Genomic DNA, 26147 nt, shown 5'->3' on the forward strand with positions numbered 1-26147 from the left:
ATGCGCTTAACGTTACTGTTTTTGGTAGCTGTTTTGGATCTGGTATCCGGAGACAGAACTGTGAAAGCGGCTGCCGACAGGGTTGATCAACTACCGAACATCTCATTCGAGATTAACTATGAACAGTTTGCTGGTTATTTAAATTCGACTGTTGGCAATGAACTATATGCACTGCACTATTGGTAAGGCAGCTTTTCTTTTGTTAATTCTACACCATCTTACTGTAATTTGAGCATTAAATATGGCTGACAGTGTGGGAGTTCGAATGCCAAGGCATCTCCTCATATTTTACATTATTTCGTTAATTTCGGAAAATTTAAGCTAAAACTATCTAAAACCCATTTTCCTACTATCTACTCACTTTAGTTTCATCCCCAGGGAAAAGTCCCAGACAAAAAATGGCAGAAACAACTTCTCTCGTGCTGAATGAGTATTTCCGTATGATTTTTGCAGAAGACATCTTTCGAATAATTTGATTCTCTTTCCTATATACGATTGAGTTTGCAGATTTTTCATTGATCAATGACCCTCTCGATCCATATGTAGATTGTGAATGAGCTGTGGATCCGTGAACAATTCTTTACTTGGTACAAATTATTCCAAACTTATATCAAAACAAGGAACTTATTCATTTATCTCATATTTTTTCCCAAAGAAATTTGATAATTTCGTTTAGGAAGAATTGTCGGAGCGAAAGAAAGATAAAGTGCTCTTACTGGTCTCCATAGGTTTCGTGTACACATAGATGGGGGCACACCTCTTTCCAATAAATCTTTTCATGGTACATAAACGGTAAACTAGAATAGATGCTAAACCCTCCATATTTATTAACTGCACCATGCAGCTCTCCGTAGTAGGGTCAAAACGACATGAAGCACATACGCAATTGCGTATGCGGCCGTACACTTACGCAGTTGCGTACGTATACGGCCGCGGATTCTCTCGAGGCGCTTCGGCGCAGCGTAGCGGGTAGGAGTGTGGTGAAACCGTTGCTGTCACCACCCATCGCTGCAGTTTGCGGCGATCCCAACTCCGTCACAACCGCTGCCTCTACCGCGCCGCTTCGAGTTCGTAGGCAAATGCACCGCAACTACACACATGATTCATGTCGTTTTGACCCAACTATACGTGATTATTTAAATTTCGACCTTTACTCCAAAATTTCTGGATTTAATCCTGTAACTTTTCGCTCACTCTTTCCATGTAAAACCATTTTTTTGCAAAAAAAAAATTATTATTTCGAAAAGGTTAACTATAGATTCGATTCAATTTTAGGTATATAGAATCACAGTACAATACCAGCAGTGATCCACTCATATTGTACATTAATGGCATACAATGCAGTTCAATTTACGGTATGATTATGGACATCGGTCCATTGCGCTCGTATGGCGAACAGCAACCAATGTACGAGAATGTTTTTTCATGGAACAAGGTACGGTAGTTGTAAACTCGTTACAAGCACCCTTTCATATTTAGCTCTAGGCATGGTGAAGTAGTAGAAAACGCTTTTTTCAGGTGGCTAATCTCTTAGTTATTGACGCTCCTGGTGTGGGATATTCTGCACCGGTTGCAGAAAGTTTTAACGATGAGAAGGTAATGTAGGAAGAAGTGGAAGGAATGAGTTGGTGAAGGAACTTGAAGCGATGTTGGTGTGCTCAGGTCTCTTCTGCTCTGGAGAGCGCTTTGACCAATTTCTTCACCGTCTTCCCTGAACGCATCGGTAATCGATTCTATTTGGCTGGTGAAGGCTATGCTTCTGTCTATGTGACAAATGTTGCGTGGAAAATTCTACAAAAATTGGCTGTCAGCCAACTGCAGATCAATGTTCAGGTAACTGCAAGAAACTTGTTGAGTGTTGTTGCTGTGAGCTAGTACTAAACTATTTTTCCAGGGATTATTGATTGGAAATGGATTAGTGAGCGCTCAGACAGAGTACAATACTTTGCTGCCCATTGCTTATACACATGCATTCGCTGGGAAAGAGTACGTTGCATGCTACAGATTTATTGACTTTACTGTATTTTTTTGGGCATTGAAATTTTTCATGCTTTAAAAAATATGAGAAAGCTCCCTCTAACGTGTTGCTGCGTACTTCTCTGAGTATTTCCAAGAGAAAATCTTGGAATTAACGGCGTTCACCTATCGTGGTACTTTAAAAAAACCTTGAAACTTTGTGTCAACAGTCTCTAAAATCACTATCACACGATGTTTTCCTAAAGGCATCACCCCAAGAATTTGAGGTGGTACGGATTTCAGGTGGAGTATTCGTATACGGGGCTTCGAGCGTTCCGGTGCGCTATTTCCTACAACGAGTTCGGTTGGAGCGCGCCAGCCTTGTGCACGCGCCTCATCTGTCGGACCGTTTTTTACGGCAATTAAGAAGAGATGGACGGAATCACCCCTCTCTCCATAATCTACTATGCCGTATACGAATACTCCACCTGAAATCCGTACCACCTCAGATTCGTGGGTGATGTCTTTAATGGAGCTTAGTGGATGTTGTGCCACGCCCCACGTGATAAACCACGCCCACACATTTTAGTCAATGGGATGACCTGCGATCGGCTTGCTGCACTGGGCAGTCTACGATGTCATGTGATTTCTACAATAGTCCTAACGCCACCTGTCAAACAAAGGCTAAAAGCGCAGTGTCGACTTGGATAGATACCCAGTTAGTCGGTAGAATATTTACTTATTGATCGGTATTGTATGCAAAACAGTGTTCTTTAAGAGTCAATCAGTTGAATTTGTATCAAGATTGTTACCGTCAATATATTAGGCTTCAAACCAATAAGGAGTTGTTAGGGGTTAGTTTTTGCACGAAATTAAACTGAAATGTCCAAGTGTCTCAGAAGTCACGAATTAATCAATATTGTGACTTTTGCAGTTATCCAACAACTATGACTCGTCCGATCCTTGGGATGGATACCCGTGCAGAGCGGATGATTCCACTCGATCCTACTTGGAGTACGGACCTGTTGGACATGCTCTCCATGCTAACGTTCCCTTTCAAACATGCGCGTGAGTTTCTATGAAATTAGCAGTAGGTAGCAATGTGCTTTATACTTCATCGTACGCCGTATTAGAAAAAAAAGCGATATGTTCACTGATCGGATTCGTGAAAAAAATCCCAGGAAGGCTTAAACTTCCCCGAAGGACGAGTTTGCAGAATTTTGCAAAAATTTGGTATTCATGAAAGAAGCGGGAAGTTTGGTGGCATTTTCGTCGTGAATGCGAGAGGATTACTGCATAGGGAGAGACCACTCTTCTCGGTTCTGCTCCTTGGTAAATATGTCATCCATCATCTATCCTAACCAAATCAATCAATATTGCTACATTTTACACGCAAATGTGTGTATCTACTTATTTTTTGTTGCGTTTTGGAAAAAAGCTCTTGGAAAAATTCATGGATAGAATGGAGTGTAGTGTATGTAGACCATTTTTTACCCCATTTGGATTGAATACAGATGGTACCGTATGCACTTGGTTGGTCAGGAAACTTTGATGTGAATTTTGACCCAATCCCAAAGATCGATCGCAGACCAGTCGACCAGGTATCGTGGGGTAGGGAAATTTCATGTTTTCCACATTTTCGTTTCCGAGAAAAGAATGCAATAGGCTAGTCAGTAATAAATCCCCACTTTTGTTCCCTCCATGGTTCGGGATGTCTTCCTCTCGTTGTTCAGTGAATTTTTCCCTTTTTTGTTTTTCTTCCATCAATTTTTATGTTCTCTTTTTTGTATTCCGTGTCCCATTTAATGCCTTCCGGTACAAATCTCACGAGCAGTACCTTGTCATCTCAATTAAAGGCATCACCCCACGAATCTGAGGTGGTGCAGATTTCAGGTGGAGTATTCGTATACGGGATGGGAGACTATGGAGAGGAGGTGATTCTGTCCATTTCTTCCTAATTGCCGTAAAAAACGGCCCGAGAGATGCGACGCCACACCAGGCTGGCGCGCTCCAGTCGAACTCCTAGAAAATAGTGCGCCAGAACGCATGGAGCCGTATCTTCCGGGCCGTTTTTTACGGCAATTAAGAAGGAATGAACGGAATCACCCCCCTCTAAATAGTCTCCCATCCCGTATACGAATACTCCACCTGAAATCCGTACCACCTCAGATTCGTGGAGTAATGCCTTTAAATGGAAAGAACAGAAACCATTGAAAATGCACTTGACACTCCATTTTAAAAAGGGGAATAAAAACTAGGATCGAATAAGGGAGAGTAGTCGAAACATCACTTTCATATAGGGCGAAGTCTTCTCTATGAAACGATGTATCACATGTTTCAATGCTTTAGACTTTTACGCGCATTTTTAAGTTTGAAAAACGTTAGCTTCCTATTTTCCAACCCGTAATAACCAGTAATTTTGTACGTGTTTGCAGAGAGATCTTTGCATGATTAAAAGTATTTTGTGCTAAGTCTTTATATATTTATGCACATCGCTTTTTGGACCAAATAAAAGGCACAATTAGTAGAGCTACGTCTAAAACTATTACATCAAATAATTTTCTATACCTTAATCTCTTTTGTGCGTGGGCGGTTTGTTTCTGCTTGTCTTTTTTTTGCTGAGAGAATCTTTGACTAAGGAGAAAAGATGAATTTGGGAACTTGAAATCATCCACATGCAGTCATCACTCAGTATCTCTATATATCTGTATACTGGTATATTTCATTATAATATTACAAACATTGGCAGAATTTCACCAGCATGGTGTAATAATTGTTGGGAAAATGGTATTAAATAAAGTGTTATATAATATCGTTGATGACTTATGTTGTGAGTAGAAAAGAGCATAAGTGCGTCATTAACAGAGGATTTACTTGTTCTGTTCCTTCTTTCTGTGATAGAAGTTGGTCCAGTTTTGATTGATAAAAAGGCTCGTCATGATCTCTCTCCACAATTGTTAGGCTTTAGAGCAATTAAACCTGTCTAAAGATTCGCTTCTAGGCATGAAGGTTACGAGCCATTATCTACCGATCTCACCGTTTCTTTATCAAATGTGTTCAACCACAAACTTTATTCTAGTCGTAACATGTCGGTACGTTGTATTGATGTATCGATTGAATCGGTAGTACGTAAATTTTGATAAACTGAGTTGCTATGTTTAGATTTTATTCTACAATGGTGACTTGGACACACAGAACAATTTCCTAAGCGCTCAGAACTTTCTGCGAAACTTTGCCGCCAATCAAGGATTATCGGTAAGTTAATCGATATTCTGCCCTTTCAAATATAGTAAGGTCAAAACGAAATGAATCGGTGTGGTGGAGCGTAGCGGTTAAGATTGTGGTGGAACCCTCATTAACACCTCCTGTCGCTGCAGTTTGCGATGGTCTTACCTGGATTCCAGCCGCTGTCTCCACCGAGCGGCTTCGAGCGCAACCGCTTACGGAACTACACTGTGGTTCATGTCGTTTTGATCGGATTATAGCTATTGTTTAGCAGTGAGTTCTTGTATTGGCCCACAATTGTAGTTACAGTTAAAAACTTGTCGAAACTTTCTGACTTATGGTGCAGAATGTCGTGAGCGATTACGTACGAAATTATGCTGTTTCCAATCACGAATCCCATATCTACGCATGACTTTTCCATTATCGCATTGAATCAGTTCTTGTCGTGCATGTTTCTGTGACTAAAAAGTTTCGAACTCGAAGAGGAGGAGTAGGAGAATAGAAGACGGAAACGAACGCAGTGCAGAAGTCGCAATTTTTGAACATACCATATATTGGAATTGATCTTCTAATGCTTCAATATCTCTTAGCTCAAAAATATTTGTTTAGCTTTCTCTGCCCTTTCTATGCTCCTTCTCTCACCCTACTTTTTATATTTTAAATTCAGGTTGTCACTGAAGACACGTGGAATGCAAACTACTATCGCGGAATCTACGCGAACACTGACGGAGGGCTGCGAACAATCTATTCTGGGAACCTGCATGTCCTTTCCATTCGTGTTCGTATTGTTACATTCTTTTTAATCAACGATGCTCCAATCCAGACAATCCTATCCTTTATAATTTCATTGTAGAGTTGATATGTGACGGGTAATGCCGACATAATGTATTCTAAATTCTCTGGATCTCTTAAAAAAAGAAACGGCCGCGTTGCGAACGCGCCTTACTTTTTTCAGGGTGCTGGTCATTCTGCAGCTTTGACGCGACCCGCGCAGACATTGCAAGTCGTGCGTAACTTTGTGCGTGGACTGGGTTATGACAACTGCCTGAGTGCAGTGAATCTCGGTGCTGCACCGCTTGTAGCGTTCTATGCTCCACAACTTAATCCAAACACCACAAGAAAGGACGCTGACAGGGTGAGTCATTGGGAAGGGATGTTCATACTAACGCGAGTAGATCTGGGTTTATTTTCAATTTTTTGCTGTATTCTAGATAATTAACCTCCCGGGACTAACATATGATATAAACTTTTATCAATATTCTGGATATCTCCGCGGTTCAGACACTCATAGACTGCATTACTGGTGAGTTACAATCGTTAAAGCTTTTCGTTTTTCCCTCTCAAAATATACATGACGGCTTTTTTAAGGTGCGGGGAGGGGTAGACGAATTCAAATTTTTGGACTCGTAGAACAAGACTTAACGTTTGAAAACAATGTTTATCATGCGTAGCAATGTTTATCATGCGTAGTTCTTCACACCGTGTAGTTTTGTATGTCTAAGTGATGTGATTACTTCATATGAGAAATAGAAAAAGGTAACATTTGGGGAGGAGGGCACTCAACTGCTGTCTTTTATCTGGAAGTGAATAACTAACTCAGTCACGGCCCTAAAACTTAAACATTAGTCTTGGAGGATCTTTTAGATGTAGGCTAAAGTTATTAAGAGAAAAAAAGGAAGATAGAGTAACCAGCATATAAAAGGGCAGTTGAGAGCGTGATAATGTTGTATGCGTAGCCGCTTTCATACTCATTGTCTCAGCCTCAGGAGGCCTACGTAGGATATGGTACATCCTCGTCTTTGATGAAGAGAACGGCAGGGAGGTGGTGCTATTGCCAGCGTAAAAGGATTTCGTTATGACTCTGACTTTGAACTAATCCTATTCAGTTACACAAAAAAGAACTAGAAAAATTCAAAAAAAGGTGGATGGTCTCATTCCCCACGGACGTAACAACATCATAGTGCAGTAGCGAGAGCTTGCAATATGAACTACCTTTGATAATCTGATTATGGGAACGTACCATGCTTTCTCCTTCAAGCCACATATCCTCACTTTCAGGCTTGTAGAGAGCCAGAACTATCCTGTGACCGCTCCGCTTTTGCTTTGGTTAAATGGAGGTCCCGGTAGCAGCTCCGTCTGGGGTATGCTGACAGAAAACGGACCATTCCGTCCGAATAGGGATGGAAAAACGCTCTACGAGAACGTCTACTCGTGGAATAAGGTCAACATCTCATTTTGTAAAAGTTGCACTATAGCTGAATCAAAACGACATGAAGCTTGGTGCAGTTGCGTGAGTAGCTCGAAGCGATGGTGGAGTTAGCGGTTGGGACTGGACTGGAAGCATGGTGCTAGCGAGGGTACATCCTCGATTTTAATCGCCACGCTCCACCGCTCCGAGAGCAGCCCTTTTCGCAACTGCACCGAACTTCATTTCTTTTTGACCCGACTATACTTGAATGTTATCATTTTGACCTTGGAAAAAGTCCATACTTCTACAAATTCTTTAGTTTGCCAATGTACTGTACCTGGAGGCCCCACACAATGTTGGCTACTCTTATTCCACACAACCGAATGACAACGCCTACACCGACGACCAAGTGAGTTCTGAGCTCTCTTCTATATAAGCAGTGAACATGAAAGACTGCATATTTCGCCCATTTTCTAGCCACGGTTTCAAATTCGAAGTCAACCAAGCCAAATCTTTCGCATTGAAATATCCCGCCGACGTAAATGCTGATTTGTTCTTTGTCCTGAAGCGGAAAACAACCCTTTGTCGTATTCACAGATTATGCGACGTTGACGAGTTCTTCTGCGGTCGTATGTGCATAAGACCACATGAGAACTCATCTTTTTGTTGCGTAGCCTCATAAGCGCACAAATCTCCGATATTTCGCTTTTATTCTCAATGCAGGCGATGCACAATACCAATTATTTCTTCTCGTCATTGCATCAGCACATCTCATCGTTACGACTGTAAAGCGATTTTTAGCCCAGCTGTATCTATTCTATTTAAAAAAAAACGTTAGCTTCTTGCAGACGATGCTCAACTCAGCAACAGTTGATACTGTATTACAGTCAAAGTGTTATGTTATTCTATGTATGTATACGTCACAGCCATTTTATGGCCTCGCTGATCGATGTCCACAAACATTGTATGGACTACCTTATTTTCATAGTTTCCAAACCTCTGCAGAATGAAAAGTGTATGGCCTCGTTTGACCCAACTATGTGTCTTTCCTCAAGTTGACAGCCGTTTTTTCTATATTTCTATTTTCTCCAATTAACCCAGTAGTCTCTCATGCAAATATGCGTCGCGTTGACAGTGGTGATGTGATCCCGCATGAAGATTACGGTACCAAAAAGGTTTGATCTTTAGACAAATACATACAGAGTTAAAAACAAAATCTCTCAACATTGACGTGAATCTTTCCTATTTTATCACACCTAGCAGTAAATATATGGATACAAACAGGATAAACTGTTGTGCGTTCACATTTCATGTTCTCCTACGAATTCTGACAACGTAATTTTGCAGACTTTATAGCGAATTCTAGACTGCCGATGAGAATTTCAACGCGCTGAAGGATTTCTTCAATATCTACCCTCATTATGCGAATAGAGAATTTTTTGTGACTGGTGAATCTTATGCAGGAGTTTATATTCCCACATTGGCAAGAAGAATACTGCAGGGAATTTTCAAACAAGAGCTTCAAATTAACTTTAAGGTGAGTGCTTTCTGTTTTGTGAATTACTCAATCCGTAACGTAGTTTTGTGCTGGTCGTCATTTACAGTTAAAGGCAGCATACCACGAATCTGGGGTAGTACGGATTTCAGGTGGTGTATCCGTATACGGGGTCGTAGATTATGGAAACGGGGGTGGTTCCGCCCAACTCCCCCTGAATCAATGCAGGCAGCCGGCCCCTGAATGCTGTTTTGTACGATGCCTCCTATTGCAGCGCGCCATCCTTCCTTGCTGCCTATCGGGGCAGTCCGAATCGATTTTCGACGAATCTCAGGGCGGAGGCGGCACAAGGGGTGGACCGTTGCAATAGATGGCGTCGTACAAAACAGCATTTTGGAGGCGGCCACTTGCAGTGATACAGAGAGAGATGAACAGGACTACCCCCGTCTTAGTAATCTACGGTCCCGTATACGGATACTCCAGGTGAAATCCGCATCACTCAGATTCGTGGTATGCTGCCTTTAACTTCTTGGCGGTATCACATCGTCAGGGCCTCACGTGCTGAAAATGATATACTCAGAAATGGTCAAAGCGGCCTGAGGCTGGGTGGAGTTGCGTATTCGCTGCACTCGAAGCAGCACAGGGGAGCCAACGGTTGGGACCGAGATGGAACTTTCGCTGCAGTCCGAGTGGACGTAGCGATGGTCGCGCCTTCACCCAGCCGCTCCCTCCACCGTGCCACCTATTTTGTAAGCGAATGAATTTTGTACAACAGACATTCTCGAGTAACTATTTTCTTTACATCTCCAGTTCCCTCATTTTTCCTCAATACCTACATTCTTTGGTGTACTTTAATTCGTTTCAAAACAATCTGTGTAATGAGTAATTTTGTGCAAAGTTGAGTTGTTCATGGAAAGGTGAACAAAGAAATGAACAATGAACAAGGAAACATAGACTACAAAGTCAAATGTTGCGATTTAATTCAGTTTACTTTTAAGGTTATACGCAATTCCGTAGTTATCGGTCGGCGAAATAGCGGAAAATGTCACAGCATGGTAATTCTGCACATGTTGGCTGCGAAGCACTCATTACAAAATTTTGACCCATTAAAATCTAAACCATATTCCTAACCATAGGTGCGATTCAGAGGAGCTGGACCATCCTCAGGTAAGGGGGGTCCAGCTCATGGGAATCAGTTCAAGGGATAAGGATCCTTTCGCCACCCTTCCAAAAGTGCAGAGGATACTTTCGCCATCCGTCCAAAAAGGAAGGGGTTTGGATCATCGGCTCCAACTATCGCTTCTATGTTCCTAACTTAGCGTTAATTTTGGGCGTCTATCACCGTCCGTGATTACGCTTCATAGAAATAGCAGCGATCGGGTATCAGTTAAGGATGTTTAGTATGTCCCTCTCGGTACTGTCGATGCTCTTGCTCTCGCAGTCCTACAAGAACTAATATCACCGTTTACACTATGGATCAACAGTTCAAGCTTTGACAGTTTTTTTTTATTCTTCGGCATAATTTGTCTAATTGTAGGGTATTGCAATAGGAAACGGTGAACTAACTACGAGGCACCAGGTTAACTCGGCGATTTTTCAGCTCTACACTTACGGATTAGTCGGAAGGATGTGAGTTCAGATAATTATCCCGGACTCAGCAGTCTCGCGAATTAATTTGGAATCTGTACAGAGCGACTTTACTCTGTTACTCTTGACAATTTCATTCGTTTTCGTCACATAATTAGTCAATAATTCAACTGTGAAACCAGTTTGTGACAAGTACTGTACTTGTATTCGCTTCAGTGACTGAGAATATCTGACCTTTTTATACATAAACTTTCCTTCTTATACACCTTCACGTTTTGCAGCGAATACGATGCTCTAACTGCGAGATGTTGCCCGGACATTGTGGACACAACGAAATGTGATTTCTATACACCGTATATCTATTTCGATTATCTGGGAAACTATCACGCAAAAGATGGAGCTGATCAGTGGTGTGCACAGCAGGTATATTGCTGTTTATGGATTTAGCTGTGACTGTTAAAAAGTACTGTGTTGACTGCCACCTGAAACAATGTAAGAAGTATATTAAAATCCCAATTGTGAAGATGGCCACACTTATGTAATTTTCTGATTCCGGGACTGATAGCAAGGAAATTCTTACACCTCGCAGTGGCTAATCTGAATTTCAAATTATTTTGTTTTATTGTTGTTCATCTACTCTATATTCACTGACTTTACTTGTACTCTGATTTTTTTATTGGTAGAAGTCTGTGAGCGTGTACTTATTTCCTGGATCTGCACTTCCCTGTATGTCAGAAACTTTCCAGTCGTTTTTTTAGAGGATTTGTCTCTTCCATTACAGATTCTAAAAATCGTTAATGATCAAATCTGGACGTCACTTAATGACCCATACAACATCTATCAAGACTGTTATCAGACGCCTGTGGACAACTCGTCCAACGTAAATGAGGAGATTTCCGTGAGCCCGGTAATAATACTACTCGATTTTCTCTCTGCTGTCGTAGTTTGACATTTATTTCGTATGGATGATGCTCCTGCTTCTATTCATGTCAATACTAGTGGACTCTTAATAAGCAAAGTCAGTTGGTACTGGCGTGGCCGTTGCAGCAAGGTGTACATAGTGTTAATATCATTATGTTCTGTTTTTTTCATGGAGTGAATCTATTTGTACTTTTCAAACTTGACTTGTCCCTTATTTAAAGCTTCTTTCGGGCTTCTCGTTCTTCATCAGGAAAAAGTTTTCAGTTATGTGTTTAATTTTTGTTATAAAAGTTACTCTTTGTAAATGTAGGACAAAGTTTGTAGAACTCATGACGAATGTTTACATTCTATTCCTGCAGAATCACTACAATTTTCGTCAGAAGCCTGGCCGATTCCGTGAATACGGACTCTGGAAATTTTCTTTAACGCTGCAGTTGTTGCACAACAGTTCTATGTTGTTTGGCAGTGTGAAAAGTGCAAACAGAATGCAAAAGTAGGAAAGATGATGCAAATCAAAAAAGAAGAGAGAAGGAGAGAGTGGAACTGTCGGGAGCGCGAACGCAAATCGTCTTGCGCGCGTCTTCATTATAGTCGGGTCAAAACTACATTAAGCACGATACATTTGCGCTCGAAACTGCCCCGTAGAGGCAGCAGTTGGAACCGAGGTGGAACCATTGCAAACTGCAGCGATGAATGGTGCCAGCAAAGGATCCAGTACGCTCCTAACCGCTACGCTCCACCGTACCACCTCGAGAGAGGCAGCGTACGCAATTGCACCGTGCTTCATGTCGTTCTGACCTTATTATAGGTAGTCATGGTCATGTTTTACACTTTGTGCACATTAGTTTTGTAATTTCTCTGTAATTTTTTTCTGCGTATACCATATTTCGAGCAAACCGATGCCGTATTCGTTACAGTACGTTAACAAAATCTCGTCTGACGCCCTAAATGGTTTCCCATGTTGGTGTGATGAGGCAGCTACTGTGTACATGAATCAGCCAGAAGTGAGAAAAGCCCTGCACATTCCAGACTCCGTAGGAACATGGCTCACTTTCAAGTAAATTTACCATGAAGGTTTTACATAGTCGCTGCAATTGTACCAAAGTATGATGAGTATAATAAAGTAGTAGTGTATGATTTTCTTTCGAAATTCATACGAAACTGGCTCATTTTTCAGTTCTGTTATTAACGCTAAGTATTATAATCGCAGCTACTTTGAACTCGACGGAGAATTGAAGTTTATTTTGACAAATTATATTTATAAGGTGAGTAACAGACCTATTGTTTCTGTGTTAATGTCAGTGTTAATGTTGCGTTTAATGTTCATTTCAAGAGTACTAATATGCGAACGTTGATATACAACGGTGACGCTGATCAAGTCTGTAATCATTTGGGAGACCAATGGTTAATTGAGGAAATTGCTGCCAATCTGACGCTTTTGGTGAGTTCTAGTAGCACCGTATTCGGAAACTTCCCAATTTCCAACCTTAGTAGAGCACAGTTGTTTCTGAATTTTAAAGAAATATGCTTGCTTTGTGATTAGGGTAACTAGTTTTTGTCTTGGAAAGTATTTGTTCTCGATTTTATCCTATTTATTGTCAATTTTCCGAGCCAACAACGTGAACCGTGGTTCTACAGTGAAACAACACGCGATAGACCTCAGTTAGTAGGATATAAAAAAGTTTGTTTTTTCCTTGAATCTTTCTTCTTATCTTTCAAATCGCTAACCAATACCTATTTCCTGCAGGAGTTCACTAGTAATCTGCAACTGGTGACAGTAAAAGGATCCGGACATCTGGTTCCAATGGATCGGCCGGCACCAGCGTTGTTAATGATCTACAATTTTGTCATGGTCGGTTGTTTGTGGAATTGTTGAACCAAATCGCAGTGGTGAATTACATAGCTACGTCCACAAAACTCTCGCACAAACTATTATGGGGTTAAAAAGATGTTCTACATCCTTTCTCTCTTTCTCTTTCTCTTTCTCTTTCTTCCTTTCTTTCCGGAATGGATGTTGCGTTATTCGTACAGCACTTGCAGACTGGAAGAGTGTCGATGGGAATGACTCTTTTAGTCTGCAAGTGCTTTACGTCCACTCTATGGCTAGGATACAACAACTAAAAACGTCAGGACTTCTTTTTATACTAGCAAAGTCACTCTCCCAAATAAATGCATTTATTGAATATGAATATAATGAGTAATCTTTTGGACTGGCGTGCAGTTTTTCTTGTACACCCTTTCTCTCTTCCTTTCTTTCTTTCTTGTAGTCTGAACATCCATTTGAGGCAACGATATTTGTTAATTTTTCCCACATACCATAAGTGCTCCGGCAGTGAATCTCAAGATCGGCCATTTTTAGCAGACATCAGTAATCACGTTGCTTATCTGTTCACAGATACGTCTTCTTTTATACTTTTCATCGCTTTTTTTCAAAGAATAAAATCCCTGAATTTAATCCCAATTGATAAGTTGTTTGTGAGAACATCAGAGAGAGAGAGAGAGCAAAATGCTAACTCTCTTTTCCCTTGCCTGTCACTTCTTTTTTTATAGGCCCCTTCTCCACATCTGAACAGTCTGCCATTCTCCCTGACTCCTGCCCCACTAAAGATGGAGTATACAGGACTAGGCACATGCTCGGGAACGACTTATCCAATACCGTCGCTACTACCAACAATACAAATGCCGACTTTACCTTCAATGGATGAAGAATTTATCGAAAAAGTACTGTGCAGACAGGTTGACTGATTGTCTCAATGAAAGATGTTATTTGACAGTCTTACTACTTTTTATTTGTAGTTATTTATTTGCTAACGCGTTATTCCAGCATGAGGTGCTGCTAAACACGGATCCGTCTAATCTAACGAGCAAGGCGTTAACGGACATGATAACCAATTTACCTGGTCTCACTTTTAATGTGACCTTTCGCCAGTTTTCTGGATATCTTACGTCACCTGTGTATCCACAAAACCATCTATTCTACTGGTGAGCAATTTACGGAGTTTATTTCGCTAGTTTTTCTTCTTTTTCAGGATAATTGTGAGAAGAATGTATAATTATCTGATGTATTAGAAATTCTATGTTTTTCCGATTTTTCAAAATCGTTCATGGGCATGCGCTTGTCCCGCCAACAACAACCGTTCAACTGCACGTTTCTCCTATAAGATCTACCTTCTATTTATAAATACGGGTGGAGGAAAGGTTATCGGTCCAATAGATATCAGTGGTTCAGCGGTTCTCTGAAGAATGTTCTATCGTTTTTCTTCCGTGTGCGAAAACAGTGCTAATTTTTAAGTCAAAAGTTTTTCAAGAAAGAAGTTAAGTGATACTGAATGCGGCTCAGGCTATTCGGGCGTCATCTTTTTTCTTTCTCCTTTAACTGATTTTAAAAGACATTCTTTTCACCCCTTAGGAACCAGTTTAAATGATCTCCCTGTTCTCTTTTCCCCTCTGCTCACTCCTTGATTACTAATTAATTAATTAATTAATTCACTAATTACTATTTCGGCTACTTCATAGGCAACTTCAATTTCTTTTTCAAAATACCCATATCTTTTCGAATTTGCGCTCCAGTATGGTTCTAAGAGGCAATTGTACGTAACTGGACTTGATTGATTTTTAGTTTTACGATATCAAATACAGGAATTCTGTTTCATTTTTTCAGGTTTATGGAATCGCAGAATGATCCTGTAAACGATCCAGTCGTCCTATGGCTCAATGGTGGTCCTGGATGCAGTTCATTGGGTAATATTTATTATGTTCTGATCGCTCCTACCACTGTCTTTTCTGCCTAAAATCCGTACATTAAGGTGGACTTTTGGAAGAACTTGGACCCTATCACAATAATGACGATAACGCCACAACTCTGTATGAGAATGTATATTCGTGGAATAAGGCAAATAGCACCTTTTACGAAGCGATTCTCTTTTTTTTGGTTGATAAGATATTATTGTTTCTAGATGGCGAATGTACTGTTCTTAGAAGCACCCGTTGGTGTTGGCTTTTCGTACACCGATGATTCCAAATACTATTGGTCAGATGATACGGTAGGTTTCATAAACACACAAGTGGCCAATGCCATAAACGATCGAGAGTGCTCGCGTTCTAACTGATTGCCTTTCTAGACAGCCGACAATAACGCACAGGCCATAAAATACTTCTTTGAAGTCGTCTTTCCTGCATATAAACACAACGAATTCTTTGTGACGGGTGAAAGTTATGCCGGAGTCTACGGGCCGACATTGTCGTTGAGATTAGTGCAGATGATCGACGCTGGTACTCTGGATCTCAATTTTAAGGTGATTTTTATTTTTTCAATCATGAAGCTATCTCGAAAAAACCTTCGTTTTCATAATTAGTGGGTTAAAGATTATTCTCTGTTTTTATTCCTTTAAGCCTAAGTGAAAGACTGCAAACCAGAGCTGCAAGTTTATGGAACTGCACGTTTTCACTGGCTTCTAAGTTCAATTTCTTTAAAGCAGTATTCGTGTTCAGGAAGAGAACCGAAAACGTGATCACATTCCAGATCAAACACTTCTTTTTTCTTGGTGTCCTCTGATCCCCGGATTCGCTAAGAATATTTCATGTTTTTAATGCTATTGTCCTAGATGCAACTTCCTAAACCCCTCACTAATAAATGGAGTCGGCGGTGTGGCGTTTCTCACCTCGACATTCGTCATAAATACGAATAGATAGAGGCGAACTAAGTGCAAAGTGCCTTGTTCTTGGCTGCTGTTGATGTGAGAAATACGTTTCCGCTAAAGGAAATCAACACTGAAAACTTCGGCGAAAGATCCCTTCAAGATCCTCTCGCTTGAGGACTTTCGTGTTTTGCGCTTTTAACTCTTCGCGGAACTCTTTTTTTTTCTGATTAACCAATAACTATCAGTAAAAGAGACACAGTTCCACCTAACAACTCGAAACTGGATAATTTCATTTTCACTCGCATTTTCAAATCGCATATCACTTATACAAACCTATTTCATTCTTTCCTTCTTTTATATTAACTTACAAGCACACTTTATGTAGACCTTCGAACAACATCTAACACCAGGTACTTTCCTTTGCGTTCGATTTTAAAAGCGCATCTTATTTTAATTTTAAGAGCATTTTAAGAGCTATAGGCGCGGCGAAAAAAAAATCGTCGTAAGAGCGGTAGACGCGGCAAAGTGGGGGGAAGGGTGGCGTGGGCGGGACGTCTTGAAGACATAGCGCAACAGGAGCTATCAGGCTACTGTTGCGACGGTTTTTGTTGCATTTTTTTATGACGGTATCAGGAGACGCACCGTGCAATTAACGACGCTCATTAGCCTCCTGGATATGCGGCGGCACATCATACGGGTACCTCTTGACCGTTCCCCTCTTTTTCTCAACATTAGTTATTGTCACAGAATGGAAGGACCACAAGTCTTTTGAAATGTTGTTTGCTCCTCCACATTTTGGGGGATGATATCTATCTCTGACAAACTTTGGATACTTCATATTTTCATACAGGAGTTCGTTGGACTCTGTTCTCATGCAGATTTTTTTTTTGTAGGGGATGGCTATTGGAAACGGTATACTGAGTGAATACTTGCAAGACAACTCAGAGATACCGCTTCAGTACGGAAGAGGATTCAATGGTGTTGAGTGAGTATCCAGGAGCATTGTACGACATTGTAAGTGGTAACAGAATACATTTTAATGACTGTTTCAGTGACTGGAATTCGCTCTATACTTCCTGCACAGACAATATCACTAATCCAATCTATTTCAACTACTATGGTGCACGTTTTGGATCACAGTGCTATGCCGCGCAAAAAAAATTCGAAGAGTTTGGGGTGTTCAAGTAAGGCTATCCCAACACCCAGTCAATCCTTATCTGCCCAACAATGATATTTCTCGAACCATTTTGTCTGTTTCAGTGAGGATCCTTACAATATGTACCAAGACTGCTATCAACAACCATGGACCAGATCGTCCAGGAAATTGGCAAAAATTGCAGGGAGGGGGCGAACAGCTGCTTTAAAGCGAAATGCTGCTTTGGGAGTCAACTCAACGCAAGCGTCACCTATGTTTACCGACAACAATGTAAGATGCTTCCCTGACAGTTCTTACCTCCCTCTATGTGCTTCCCTGTCTGTCCTTTCGTTTTCCTCTCCTTCTGTCTGTGATCGAAGGGTGACGAAAATAGATCTGGGAATTGTCTGAAGATTTCGGCAAGCAAATTACAATTATACTACTGACATGTGGTTTAGGCTCCCTTTTGTAGGTGTCTTGAACGAGTTATCTTCTTTCCGTACTTGGATTCTCCCCCTCAACTACACTTTATCCTTTACCTTGATTTGCTTAAATTTACTTTTTACCTTTTCAAATGAACTTCTTTTTTTTCTGGACACTTTTCAGCCATATCTCTTTGCAGTTGCATAACCATCGCGTAACCATGTGGCACTGAAGGAATTTTGCAGGCTAAATCGTGGTACGGCTCCACAGACGCGTTCCATGGTTTCGCATGTTTCAACGATGACACCATGGAAGTATACTTGAACCGAAAAGAGGTGATATCGGCTATTCACGCACAACTTGTCAACCGAAGCAAGTGGACCGATTGTAGGTGGGTCTTAACTCGACCACATTTTGAGCTGGTAATAGCAAATAGTGCTCGTGCTTCCAGCAATTTGGATTACCATCAAGAAAAAGTGTATTATGATATGTCGAGCACCATACACGGAATAATGAATTCGAAGACCTACTTAGCTAACGATATGCGCTTGATGTTCTACAATGGTGACGTGGACACTGTGTGCCAATTTCTTGGTGATCAGTGGTTTATTGAGGAATTAGTTGCTACCAGAAACCTTACTGTAAGTGTATTTTGGCCAAGTTTTTCTTAATTCTCTTAAAATCTCTTGAACAATTGTTCGAAAAGAACGTTTCAAAAGTCTTGTGCAGGATTTCATACTTTGTATAAAGTTCTTTGTTAAGACATTTACGTAGCATCATTTTAACAACTACAGAAACTATGCTATATAGAATGGACAAAAGTTACCGGTTTTCTGCAGGTTTTTTACGAACGGCAACAATGGACTTATCAGCAATCCCCACAGTTCATGCCCACTTTGGCTGGGTATGCGAAGGCATGGTCTCACAATCTCGTACAGCTTACAGTTAAGGTATGTTGTAACTGACGATCAATACACATTTAATGCAGTGTTTCGGGGGTTTACTGGTTACGTAGAAGCAAAGAAAAAAACAAATAATACTTAGAAATAGAGATCTGAAGATTGTTTTGGAGGGCTAACAGAGTAGTCTATAGGTTCCGTCACGATTATTATACTCCCACAGAATGCGATACGATACGAATTACAGGGTTCCGGCCACTTTGTACCGATGGATCGTCCTGCTCAAGCGCTTCAAATGCTTGTCAATTTCTTAAGAAACAATGCTAATTACAGCACTCCTATTTTTGATGTAGGTGTTTTGACATCAATCAGTTTTTGTACCATTGACTCACAGCAACTATCACTGTTGTTCTCCCGTCGAATTCCTTTCTTTAAGGTAGATACTACTCCAAAACCCGTAGTCGGCGGTAACAGTGCCCCTACATCGACGCAGAATTGCACACGCAAGGTTGGCACTGAGATAATGTTCATTTGTTCTGCAGGTTACAGTACTACTTTTTGTGTATTATCGCAGGAATCCGATCGAATCTTCTCGATGCCTGGCCTAGACGGTGATCTGTCGTTTAGGCAGTACTCCGGATACCTTAAAGGATCAGACACACATATGTTGCATTACTGGTACGTTATCTATTAATCTTTTAATTTTCGCTGAATACAGTAGGGTAAAAACGAAATAAAGCACGGTGTAGTTGCGTAAGGATCTACGTTCGAAGCGGTGCCGTGAAGCATAGCGGCTAAGACCAATGGAGGACACTACACTTGAGCACCATTTTGGCTGTAGTTCGCGATGGTCCCACTAGGATTGCAAACGCTTTCTCCACCGCGCCGCTTCGATCGCAGCCGCTTACGCAACTGCACCGTCCTTCATGTTTTGACCTTACCATATTTTTCTGTTGCAGGCTAGTAGAGGCAGAACTCGTAAGTCCAGCTGATGCTCCCTTGCTCCTTTGGCTCAACGGGGGACCAGGGTCAAGCTCTTTGGAAGGTTTATTTTTCGAGAATGGGCCTTTTAGGATCGGTAAGGACGGCTTCACTGTAACAAGGAATCCATATTCATGGAATAAGGTGGTCTAATATAGAATATCATACTCTCACGTCATTTGACTAAATACTGTTCCAGTTCGCTAATATTCTCTATTTGGAGTCTCCAGTAGGAGTTGGGTATTCTTATTCAACAGATGGCATTCTACCGCAATACACAGATGAATTGGTGAGTATCACGTCTTGGAGATTTGGGATTCGCGGTCTGTACGTGTCTCATTGGTTTTGCGTACCTTCCGATCTCTTCTGTTTTCTATTCCTTTCGTTAATTGGCACTTTCTCATGTGACACGTAGCCGTGATTGATTTATCGATTTTCTCCTGTAGACGGCTGCTGAAAACTACGCAGCTGTAGTAGACTTCTTCAACCTTTATCCTGAGTATCGTACTCGACCTTTCTACACCACCGGGGAGTCCTACGCTGGCGTCTACATCCCTACTCTAGCAGCTCTGCTAATCCAAAGTATCCAGAACGGAACGCTCAACATAAACTACAAAGTTTGTCAATTTTTTTCACACAAAGGATGCAGGCAAACTGCAACTTTTGCTGTATTATAGGGCTTAGCTGTAGGAAATGGTGTGCTCAACAAACATACTGATATGAACTCATTGTTCCATCTCTCCTACTACCACGGACAAATAACACACAAGTTTGTGGTCGTGCTGGATTTTTCGATCCGCTCTGACTTACTCTTTCTCGAGGATGCCATTTCAGCACCTACAAGACCGTGATCTCCCTCTGCTGTGACCCTGTGACCGATGAGATGGACTGCCGTTTAGATTCGCATATTACGTCGTTCAATAACATGATTCCTGGTGGAGATCCAAATGATCAATGCTACAATTATGTTAGTTACCCTTCTTTACATGATACTACTGTGAAGCTTAAAACATTGCTACCCGAATTTGCAGATGATCCAGCAGGGGATCAATATTTTACTTACGGAGTTCGATCCCTATAACCTATACCAACAATGTTATACCATGAAAACTAGCAATGCTACTGCACCAGTTGGAGATACATGGGTTAGTTCGGTTTTCTTTCTGTTTCTCATTCTTTTTCCGTAAGTAGTTTACCATTGACTTTTGAAGATTGATCTACAGCCATGGACTATAGTCATCACTAAGTAAGCCTTACCATTAGCAGCTCGTTTTTTGATATTCATACTAACTGAGGTTGCGCTAAGAGACAAACTAAACCCTTCGTCCATAGGACGTCCATTTGCATGTTTCTCCCAATTTTCATGTGTTACTGTAGTTGCTTCAAGAGTGGAAACAACTACGATTCGTCGGATCCGTATATGGGCTACTATTGCTACATGAATGATGCTCTCGTCAGTTACATGAACTTAAATTCCGTAAAAAGAGCACTCCATATCCCTACCAGCACTTCGAAATGGAAGGCAGATGGGTAGGTAGAGCAAATATTGATTGATAACTTTGGATTTGTCAATGCGAGCGTTCTTGAGCAAAGGGGCATTTTCTTTGTTGGGTGTAGAAGGTAGCGGTTTGGGAGAATCTTTGTGCCTTGTATATACATAGGGATGTTCGAGCTCCCTGTCTTTTCCACTGTTTTTATTTTTCATTAACGTGACCTTGTTTTTATGAAAAGTTGCGATTTTGAGAATGCTTGTGGTGTTTCCCACTTTTATGCAAAACTACGCTGTTTTCGTCGTATACTCAGCTTAATTTCATTCTGCGGCCGTTCCATTCCCCTCTTGTGTAAAATTGGCACGAAAGTCCTCTCTAATTTCAAGGTAATTTCCAGAACCTCATGGTCTGCATAAACTGAACAACAGACTCTATGAGACATACTAACGAAAGAATACGAGAAATAATAAAAAAAACAAAACAAGTTCAGCTACCTCTTCTGTACAAGAATCTTTTAGGCTTTTGTGATGTACTGTCGGGTCACAAAGACATGAAGCACGGGTGCAGTTGTGAAAGCGACTGCGCTCGGAGGGGATGAGGTTGAGACAGCGGTAGAAATCGAGGTGGACCACGGCGAACTGCAGAGATGGGAGGCGGAAGCGAGGATCCTTACACGATTCCAACCGCTACGCTTCTCCGCGCCGCTTCGATGGCAGCCGTTTACGCAGATGTCCGTGCTTCATGTCGTTTTGACTCGACTGCATCTATTTTCTTGAAGCTCATTTCAGCTTCTTGTGCATCGTGATCTAGCGAATATCTATGCAAAAAATGTCTGCCATCGTCTGGCGGTGCATTTATGTTGTTGTGGCACTTTTAGTTAGCGGTTGTTCCGCAGCTATTGAACCGGACCGTCTTCCGTTTATTCGCTACTTCATTCATTCATTCTTTCATTAATTTACTTATATTTTATCCACTCGATTCCAGAAGAATGATTGCCATATATAACCAGACAAACCCTACTGCACAACCGTCGTTCGACTATATCATCAACAGGTATACTGTATTCGATTTTCGGCGTTGATTGCACATACTATTGTCGATTTGTTGATTTAGTTTGTACTACACTGCTAGCAACTTCACCATACTTCTATACAGCGGAGATGTAGATACAATGTGTAATTGGATGGGTGTAGAATGGTTTACCACGCAGTATTTCAGTGGCACTCTCGGTCTTGGAGTGAGTTAGTGTTTCGAACTTCGGAACAGTTGCAGCCATAGATGCGATAATCGGAGCCGGTGCTCTGACCCCCTTCACTTTTGAACGGTTGGAGAAGGGACATGCTTCACTTTTAAACGGTTGGCGAAATTACCCTCTTCACTTTTGGGTGGTTGGCGAAATTATCCCTTCACTTGAGCTGCACCCCATGAGCTAAACCCCCTTCACCTGGGGAGGGTCCGGCTTCTCCCTATCGCACCTATGGTTGCAGCGAGACCAAGTTGTGTTTGCAGTTACCATCAAGACAACCGTGGAGCTATCAGATTGATCCGCGTTACTATTCAACCTTAGGTGGATATGCGAGAAGATATGCAAAGAATATTGACGTTTTAACTGTCAAGGTTGGTCAATTGTTTTTTTTTTAATGTATTTAAACGTTTCCGTAACACTGCAGATGTAGAATTGTAAAATTAGTAACATCCCTAAGTGTTGCGGAAAATCGAAAATCGCGGTTTTTCACGGGACGAGAAGATAGTTGGGTAGCTTTCAAGACTGTTCTACCCAAACTGGCAATTGGGACGCAAAAACTGTTTCTAGAGCACAAAAATCGTTCTTAACTGCTAAATGTGGATTGCGGAGAGACCATCTATTAGGTCATTTTCGGTCCTATTTTCGTTGAAAGTACTACATGATATGATTTAGTTACTCACTTCCAGTAAGCCTGGTTTCTCTTACCAGCCTGCATATCATGGATCCTCTAAGACTAATGCATAGGTCTTAAGCCCTCGACTGACTTAGTCGGGTCAGAACTGCGCCTAGAACTCTAAAATAGATCTTAAAGCAAGAAATTGTTCTTAACTGTCACATGACTTTCCCATTTAAGAAGGGATAGTTCATCCATCGACAGTTCCTCACTGGGAATGAATAGCTATATCGGCTCCAAGCAACATGAAGCAGCACATAATACATTATAGTCAAAACGACATGAAACACAGTGCAGTTTCGTTATCGGCTGCGCTCGATGCGGTATAGTCGTAGCGGTTCGGATTAAGCAGGAACTTCTACTATCACGTTTGACAGTTAAGAACAATTTTTGTGCTTTAAGATTTATTTTTGACCTCCAAACGCAGTTCGATTAGGTCAGTCTTGTGTGTCCCACCCCTGCCTCCACTTACCTTTCCGCCGATTTTTCTTTGATAATTAGCATGTTTAACAGTTTATAATTCAATAAGCGTACTTTGATTGAAAGTAATTTCAAGCGGAAGCTAACAAGCTAAGGGCGACTATAAATCCTTAATTGCTACAACACAATTACGAGTGACTGGACTGGTTGACTTATAGGAGTCGAACCACGTATTTGTCAGATTAGATAGCAAACTTTCCAAGCATAGCCTTGGCATGCAAGACTTCGCAATTGATTTCCTTGTTTGATATCTATTGATTATTCTCTACTATGAAGTGTTACATAATTATACGAATGCGAGATTTCTTAGCAACGCACTGGTTTAAGTAATGCAGTTCTAGTTTTATGCCAAGTAGTTATAAAATTAGCTGAATAAGCTGTAATAGGCTATGAGAAAAGAGCGCTAACATGAACAGATTGTAAATGACAGCTGATGTTCACGACAATCGTTAGTGAACCACATCATCTTATATGATGGTGGAACAAAAAAAAAGAATAGCATCTACGTACTAGGTAGTAGTTTTATGAGTAGAACTGGGAACTATAACTCTCAGCACAATAATGGTTTAAAACATAGTTTTGGACACGGAGATCTTTGTGTTATTCAACAGCGTTGGATGTTTTGCTTAGATTTCTGATAAGTTTATTATGGTCTTATCTACTTTTCAGGGATCCGGTCACTTCGTGCCATTGGATCGTCCGGCACAGGCACTTCAGATGATGTACAACTGGATCCTGGGGAATGACTACAGTACTCCGTTTATGCAAATGCCCGCAACCATATCTACACTAGGAACGACAACAAGTGGTGGAAGTACCAACGGTCGTACCAGTAGTAGTAAACCTACAGGAGGCGGTGGAAGCAGTGCTGTAACCAGTGTTGTAAGGAGTACTACTAGTGGATCTACAGTAACGTCCGTTGCTAGCACCACGACTGCAACGAATACAGGCAGTACGCAAACAGCTCCATCCAGTACTTTTGCACAAACGACAACGAATACAGGCAGTACGCAAACAGCTCCATCCAGTACTTTTGCACAAACGACAACTGAAAATGCATCATCAATACTAATACTGCAGAGTGTACTGGTCGTAGCTCTATCGTACTTCTTATTGCTGTAAATTATATTTTCTAAAATAAATCTTAATTTCTTTATGTTTACAAACTCATTTCCGATCGGCTAATTTGTTCAGTGTCCGGAAGATTGCTGAGAATCACGTGATGAGTCGTGCCAGAAGCATATTTTAATTGAGTCTGGCGCGCTTCTGATGAGCTTATTTGCTGTTGTCGTGTGGATTGGTTCTAGATAGGAGGCAAATGAGAACTCCGCTCACTGAGTGGCTGGAAATACATGCAGTTTATATCGACACTCTCAAGATAAATACTTAAAGTACTGCGTTGTAATGCCAAGTTTCCACCAAACAGTTCGCTTCGCAAAAATTGATTCTGAACGCCCAGGAAAGCGATCATATCAGCGCTGGAATGCTGTGGGGAGAAGAGAAAAAAGTGGAAGATTTACATAACCGGAGAGTCCTTTCATGAGCATCCATCCTGTCTTCGCATATACTTCTTCAGACTTTCTAGTTCGCAGGAAGGTGAAGTAGATGTGATTCAACCAATTATTAACTAAAAGGCAAGGCTCCACAAAATGAATTTGCAGGTTCCAAACCTAGAGAGCTTCTAAATGAAAATAATACACAGAACCACAAATCCTCGAAATTTCTTTTTCTGCAGTTTTTCTCATTATGCTCAAACGTCACGTTTACTTCTAGGTACAACGCGAGATTCACATTGTTCACATTTTCCGCTCAATGAATGCTTACCACTGAAAGAGCATCATTTTATAGGAAGAAGACGGTTTCGGAGCCCTTTCCCATGGATTCGCTTCTGAAATTTCGGAAGTTTTCGGAGGGAAATATTACTTGGGATTTCTGTGGGAAAGGTATACTTCTACTGCGGCTCATTCTCACTCTTCTGCCATCTACTCGCTCGTTCGCCCTTTCGTCAGCACACGCTTGCATTATAGTCAAAACGACATGAGGCACGGTGCAATCGCGCTCGAAGCGCTGCGGTGAAGCGTAGCGATTAGGGTCGAGTGAGGACCCTTGCTCCCACCGTTCATTGCTGCAGTTCTCGATGGCCCTACCTTGATTCCAATCGCTATCTCCAGCGCGCCGCTTCGAGCGCAACCGCTTACGCAACTGCACCGTGCTTCATCTCGTTTTGAGCCGACTGTACTTTACTTCCCGGCGTAGTATGCACATCTTCTCATGTCGCATTTTCTTTTACATGGTTTCATGGTCGGACAGACTTTCGTTGTTGAATGAGTGTTAATATGAGGATTGTCACTACATAGATCATTTGATTTAGCGGTGGAATAAGCCATCTTAGACGAGTTTTTGCGTACACATCTTCCACCTATAAAGAGTAGAGTTTTTGATTTCATATCAATTCAGCATGTTGCCATAATATCACGTCCTATTTTCTTTTATCGTAATGTCTGTAGAGAACCTAACAAATGGGATGGTATTCGGTATTATTGAGCTTAGTAGGATAAATTCATTGTGGGTTGTCAGACCTCTTCATTTGACGCGGGGATGAGGTGTGGGGCCCATTTCACGGGAATCTGTTTAGTGTTAGGTCGTCTCATAATTTGCTTTCCATGGTCGTTCAAAGATTTTCAACACATTACAAGCTAATTCTTAGGTCAAACAGACTATCGCATCGTTCGACGAAGACTTGGCAACTATGCCGGCTGTATTGTTGATTGGAATATCTTTGCTGCTGAATAAGAAAATATTAGAAAT

The 26147-nt window shown here is 41.3% G+C and overlaps 1 protein-coding gene across 2 annotated transcripts; it reads left to right on the top strand.

The window, feature by feature from the left end:
- Nucleotides 1–24461, top strand: RB195_016418 (uncharacterized protein; the record flags this gene model as incomplete). Of its 2 annotated transcripts, none has more annotated exons than XM_064182943.1 (50): nt 1–182; nt 1276–1435; nt 1519–1596; nt 1663–1833; nt 1895–1986; nt 2546–2674; nt 2735–2810; nt 2891–3024; nt 4958–5048; nt 5119–5211; nt 5849–5959; nt 6137–6316; nt 6393–6484; nt 7240–7402; nt 7689–7778; nt 8736–8906; nt 10402–10493; nt 10733–10874; nt 11233–11358; nt 12290–12429; nt 12550–12637; nt 12706–12813; nt 12925–13053; nt 13120–13224; nt 13923–14093; nt 14197–14354; nt 15034–15113; nt 15179–15264; nt 15329–15415; nt 15494–15667; nt 16906–16997; nt 17065–17196; nt 17273–17438; nt 17816–17961; nt 18022–18211; nt 18410–18520; nt 18717–18818; nt 18906–18977; nt 19044–19147; nt 19429–19594; nt 19650–19739; nt 19897–20067; nt 20128–20219; nt 20285–20417; nt 20482–20595; nt 20838–20980; nt 21925–21993; nt 22054–22177; nt 22450–22557; nt 24009–24461. In XM_064182943.1, the coding sequence occupies 50 exons, from the start codon at nt 1–3 to the stop codon at nt 24459–24461; spliced, it is 6477 nt and encodes a 2158-aa protein (XP_064038824.1). The 2 variants fall into 2 exon arrangements, with proteins under 2 accessions (XP_064038824.1, XP_064038825.1); XM_064182944.1 differs by lacking the exon at nt 1–182 and having other exon boundaries at nt 1358–1435; nt 12706–12776; nt 13011–13053; nt 24009–24288; nt 24343–24461.
- Nucleotides 24462–26147: the final 1686 nt, after the last annotated feature.

This window comes from Necator americanus, chromosome II (assembly GCF_031761385.1).
Source record: "Necator americanus strain Aroian chromosome II, whole genome shotgun sequence".
Classification (NCBI taxonomy): domain Eukaryota; kingdom Metazoa; phylum Nematoda; class Chromadorea; order Rhabditida; family Ancylostomatidae; genus Necator; species Necator americanus.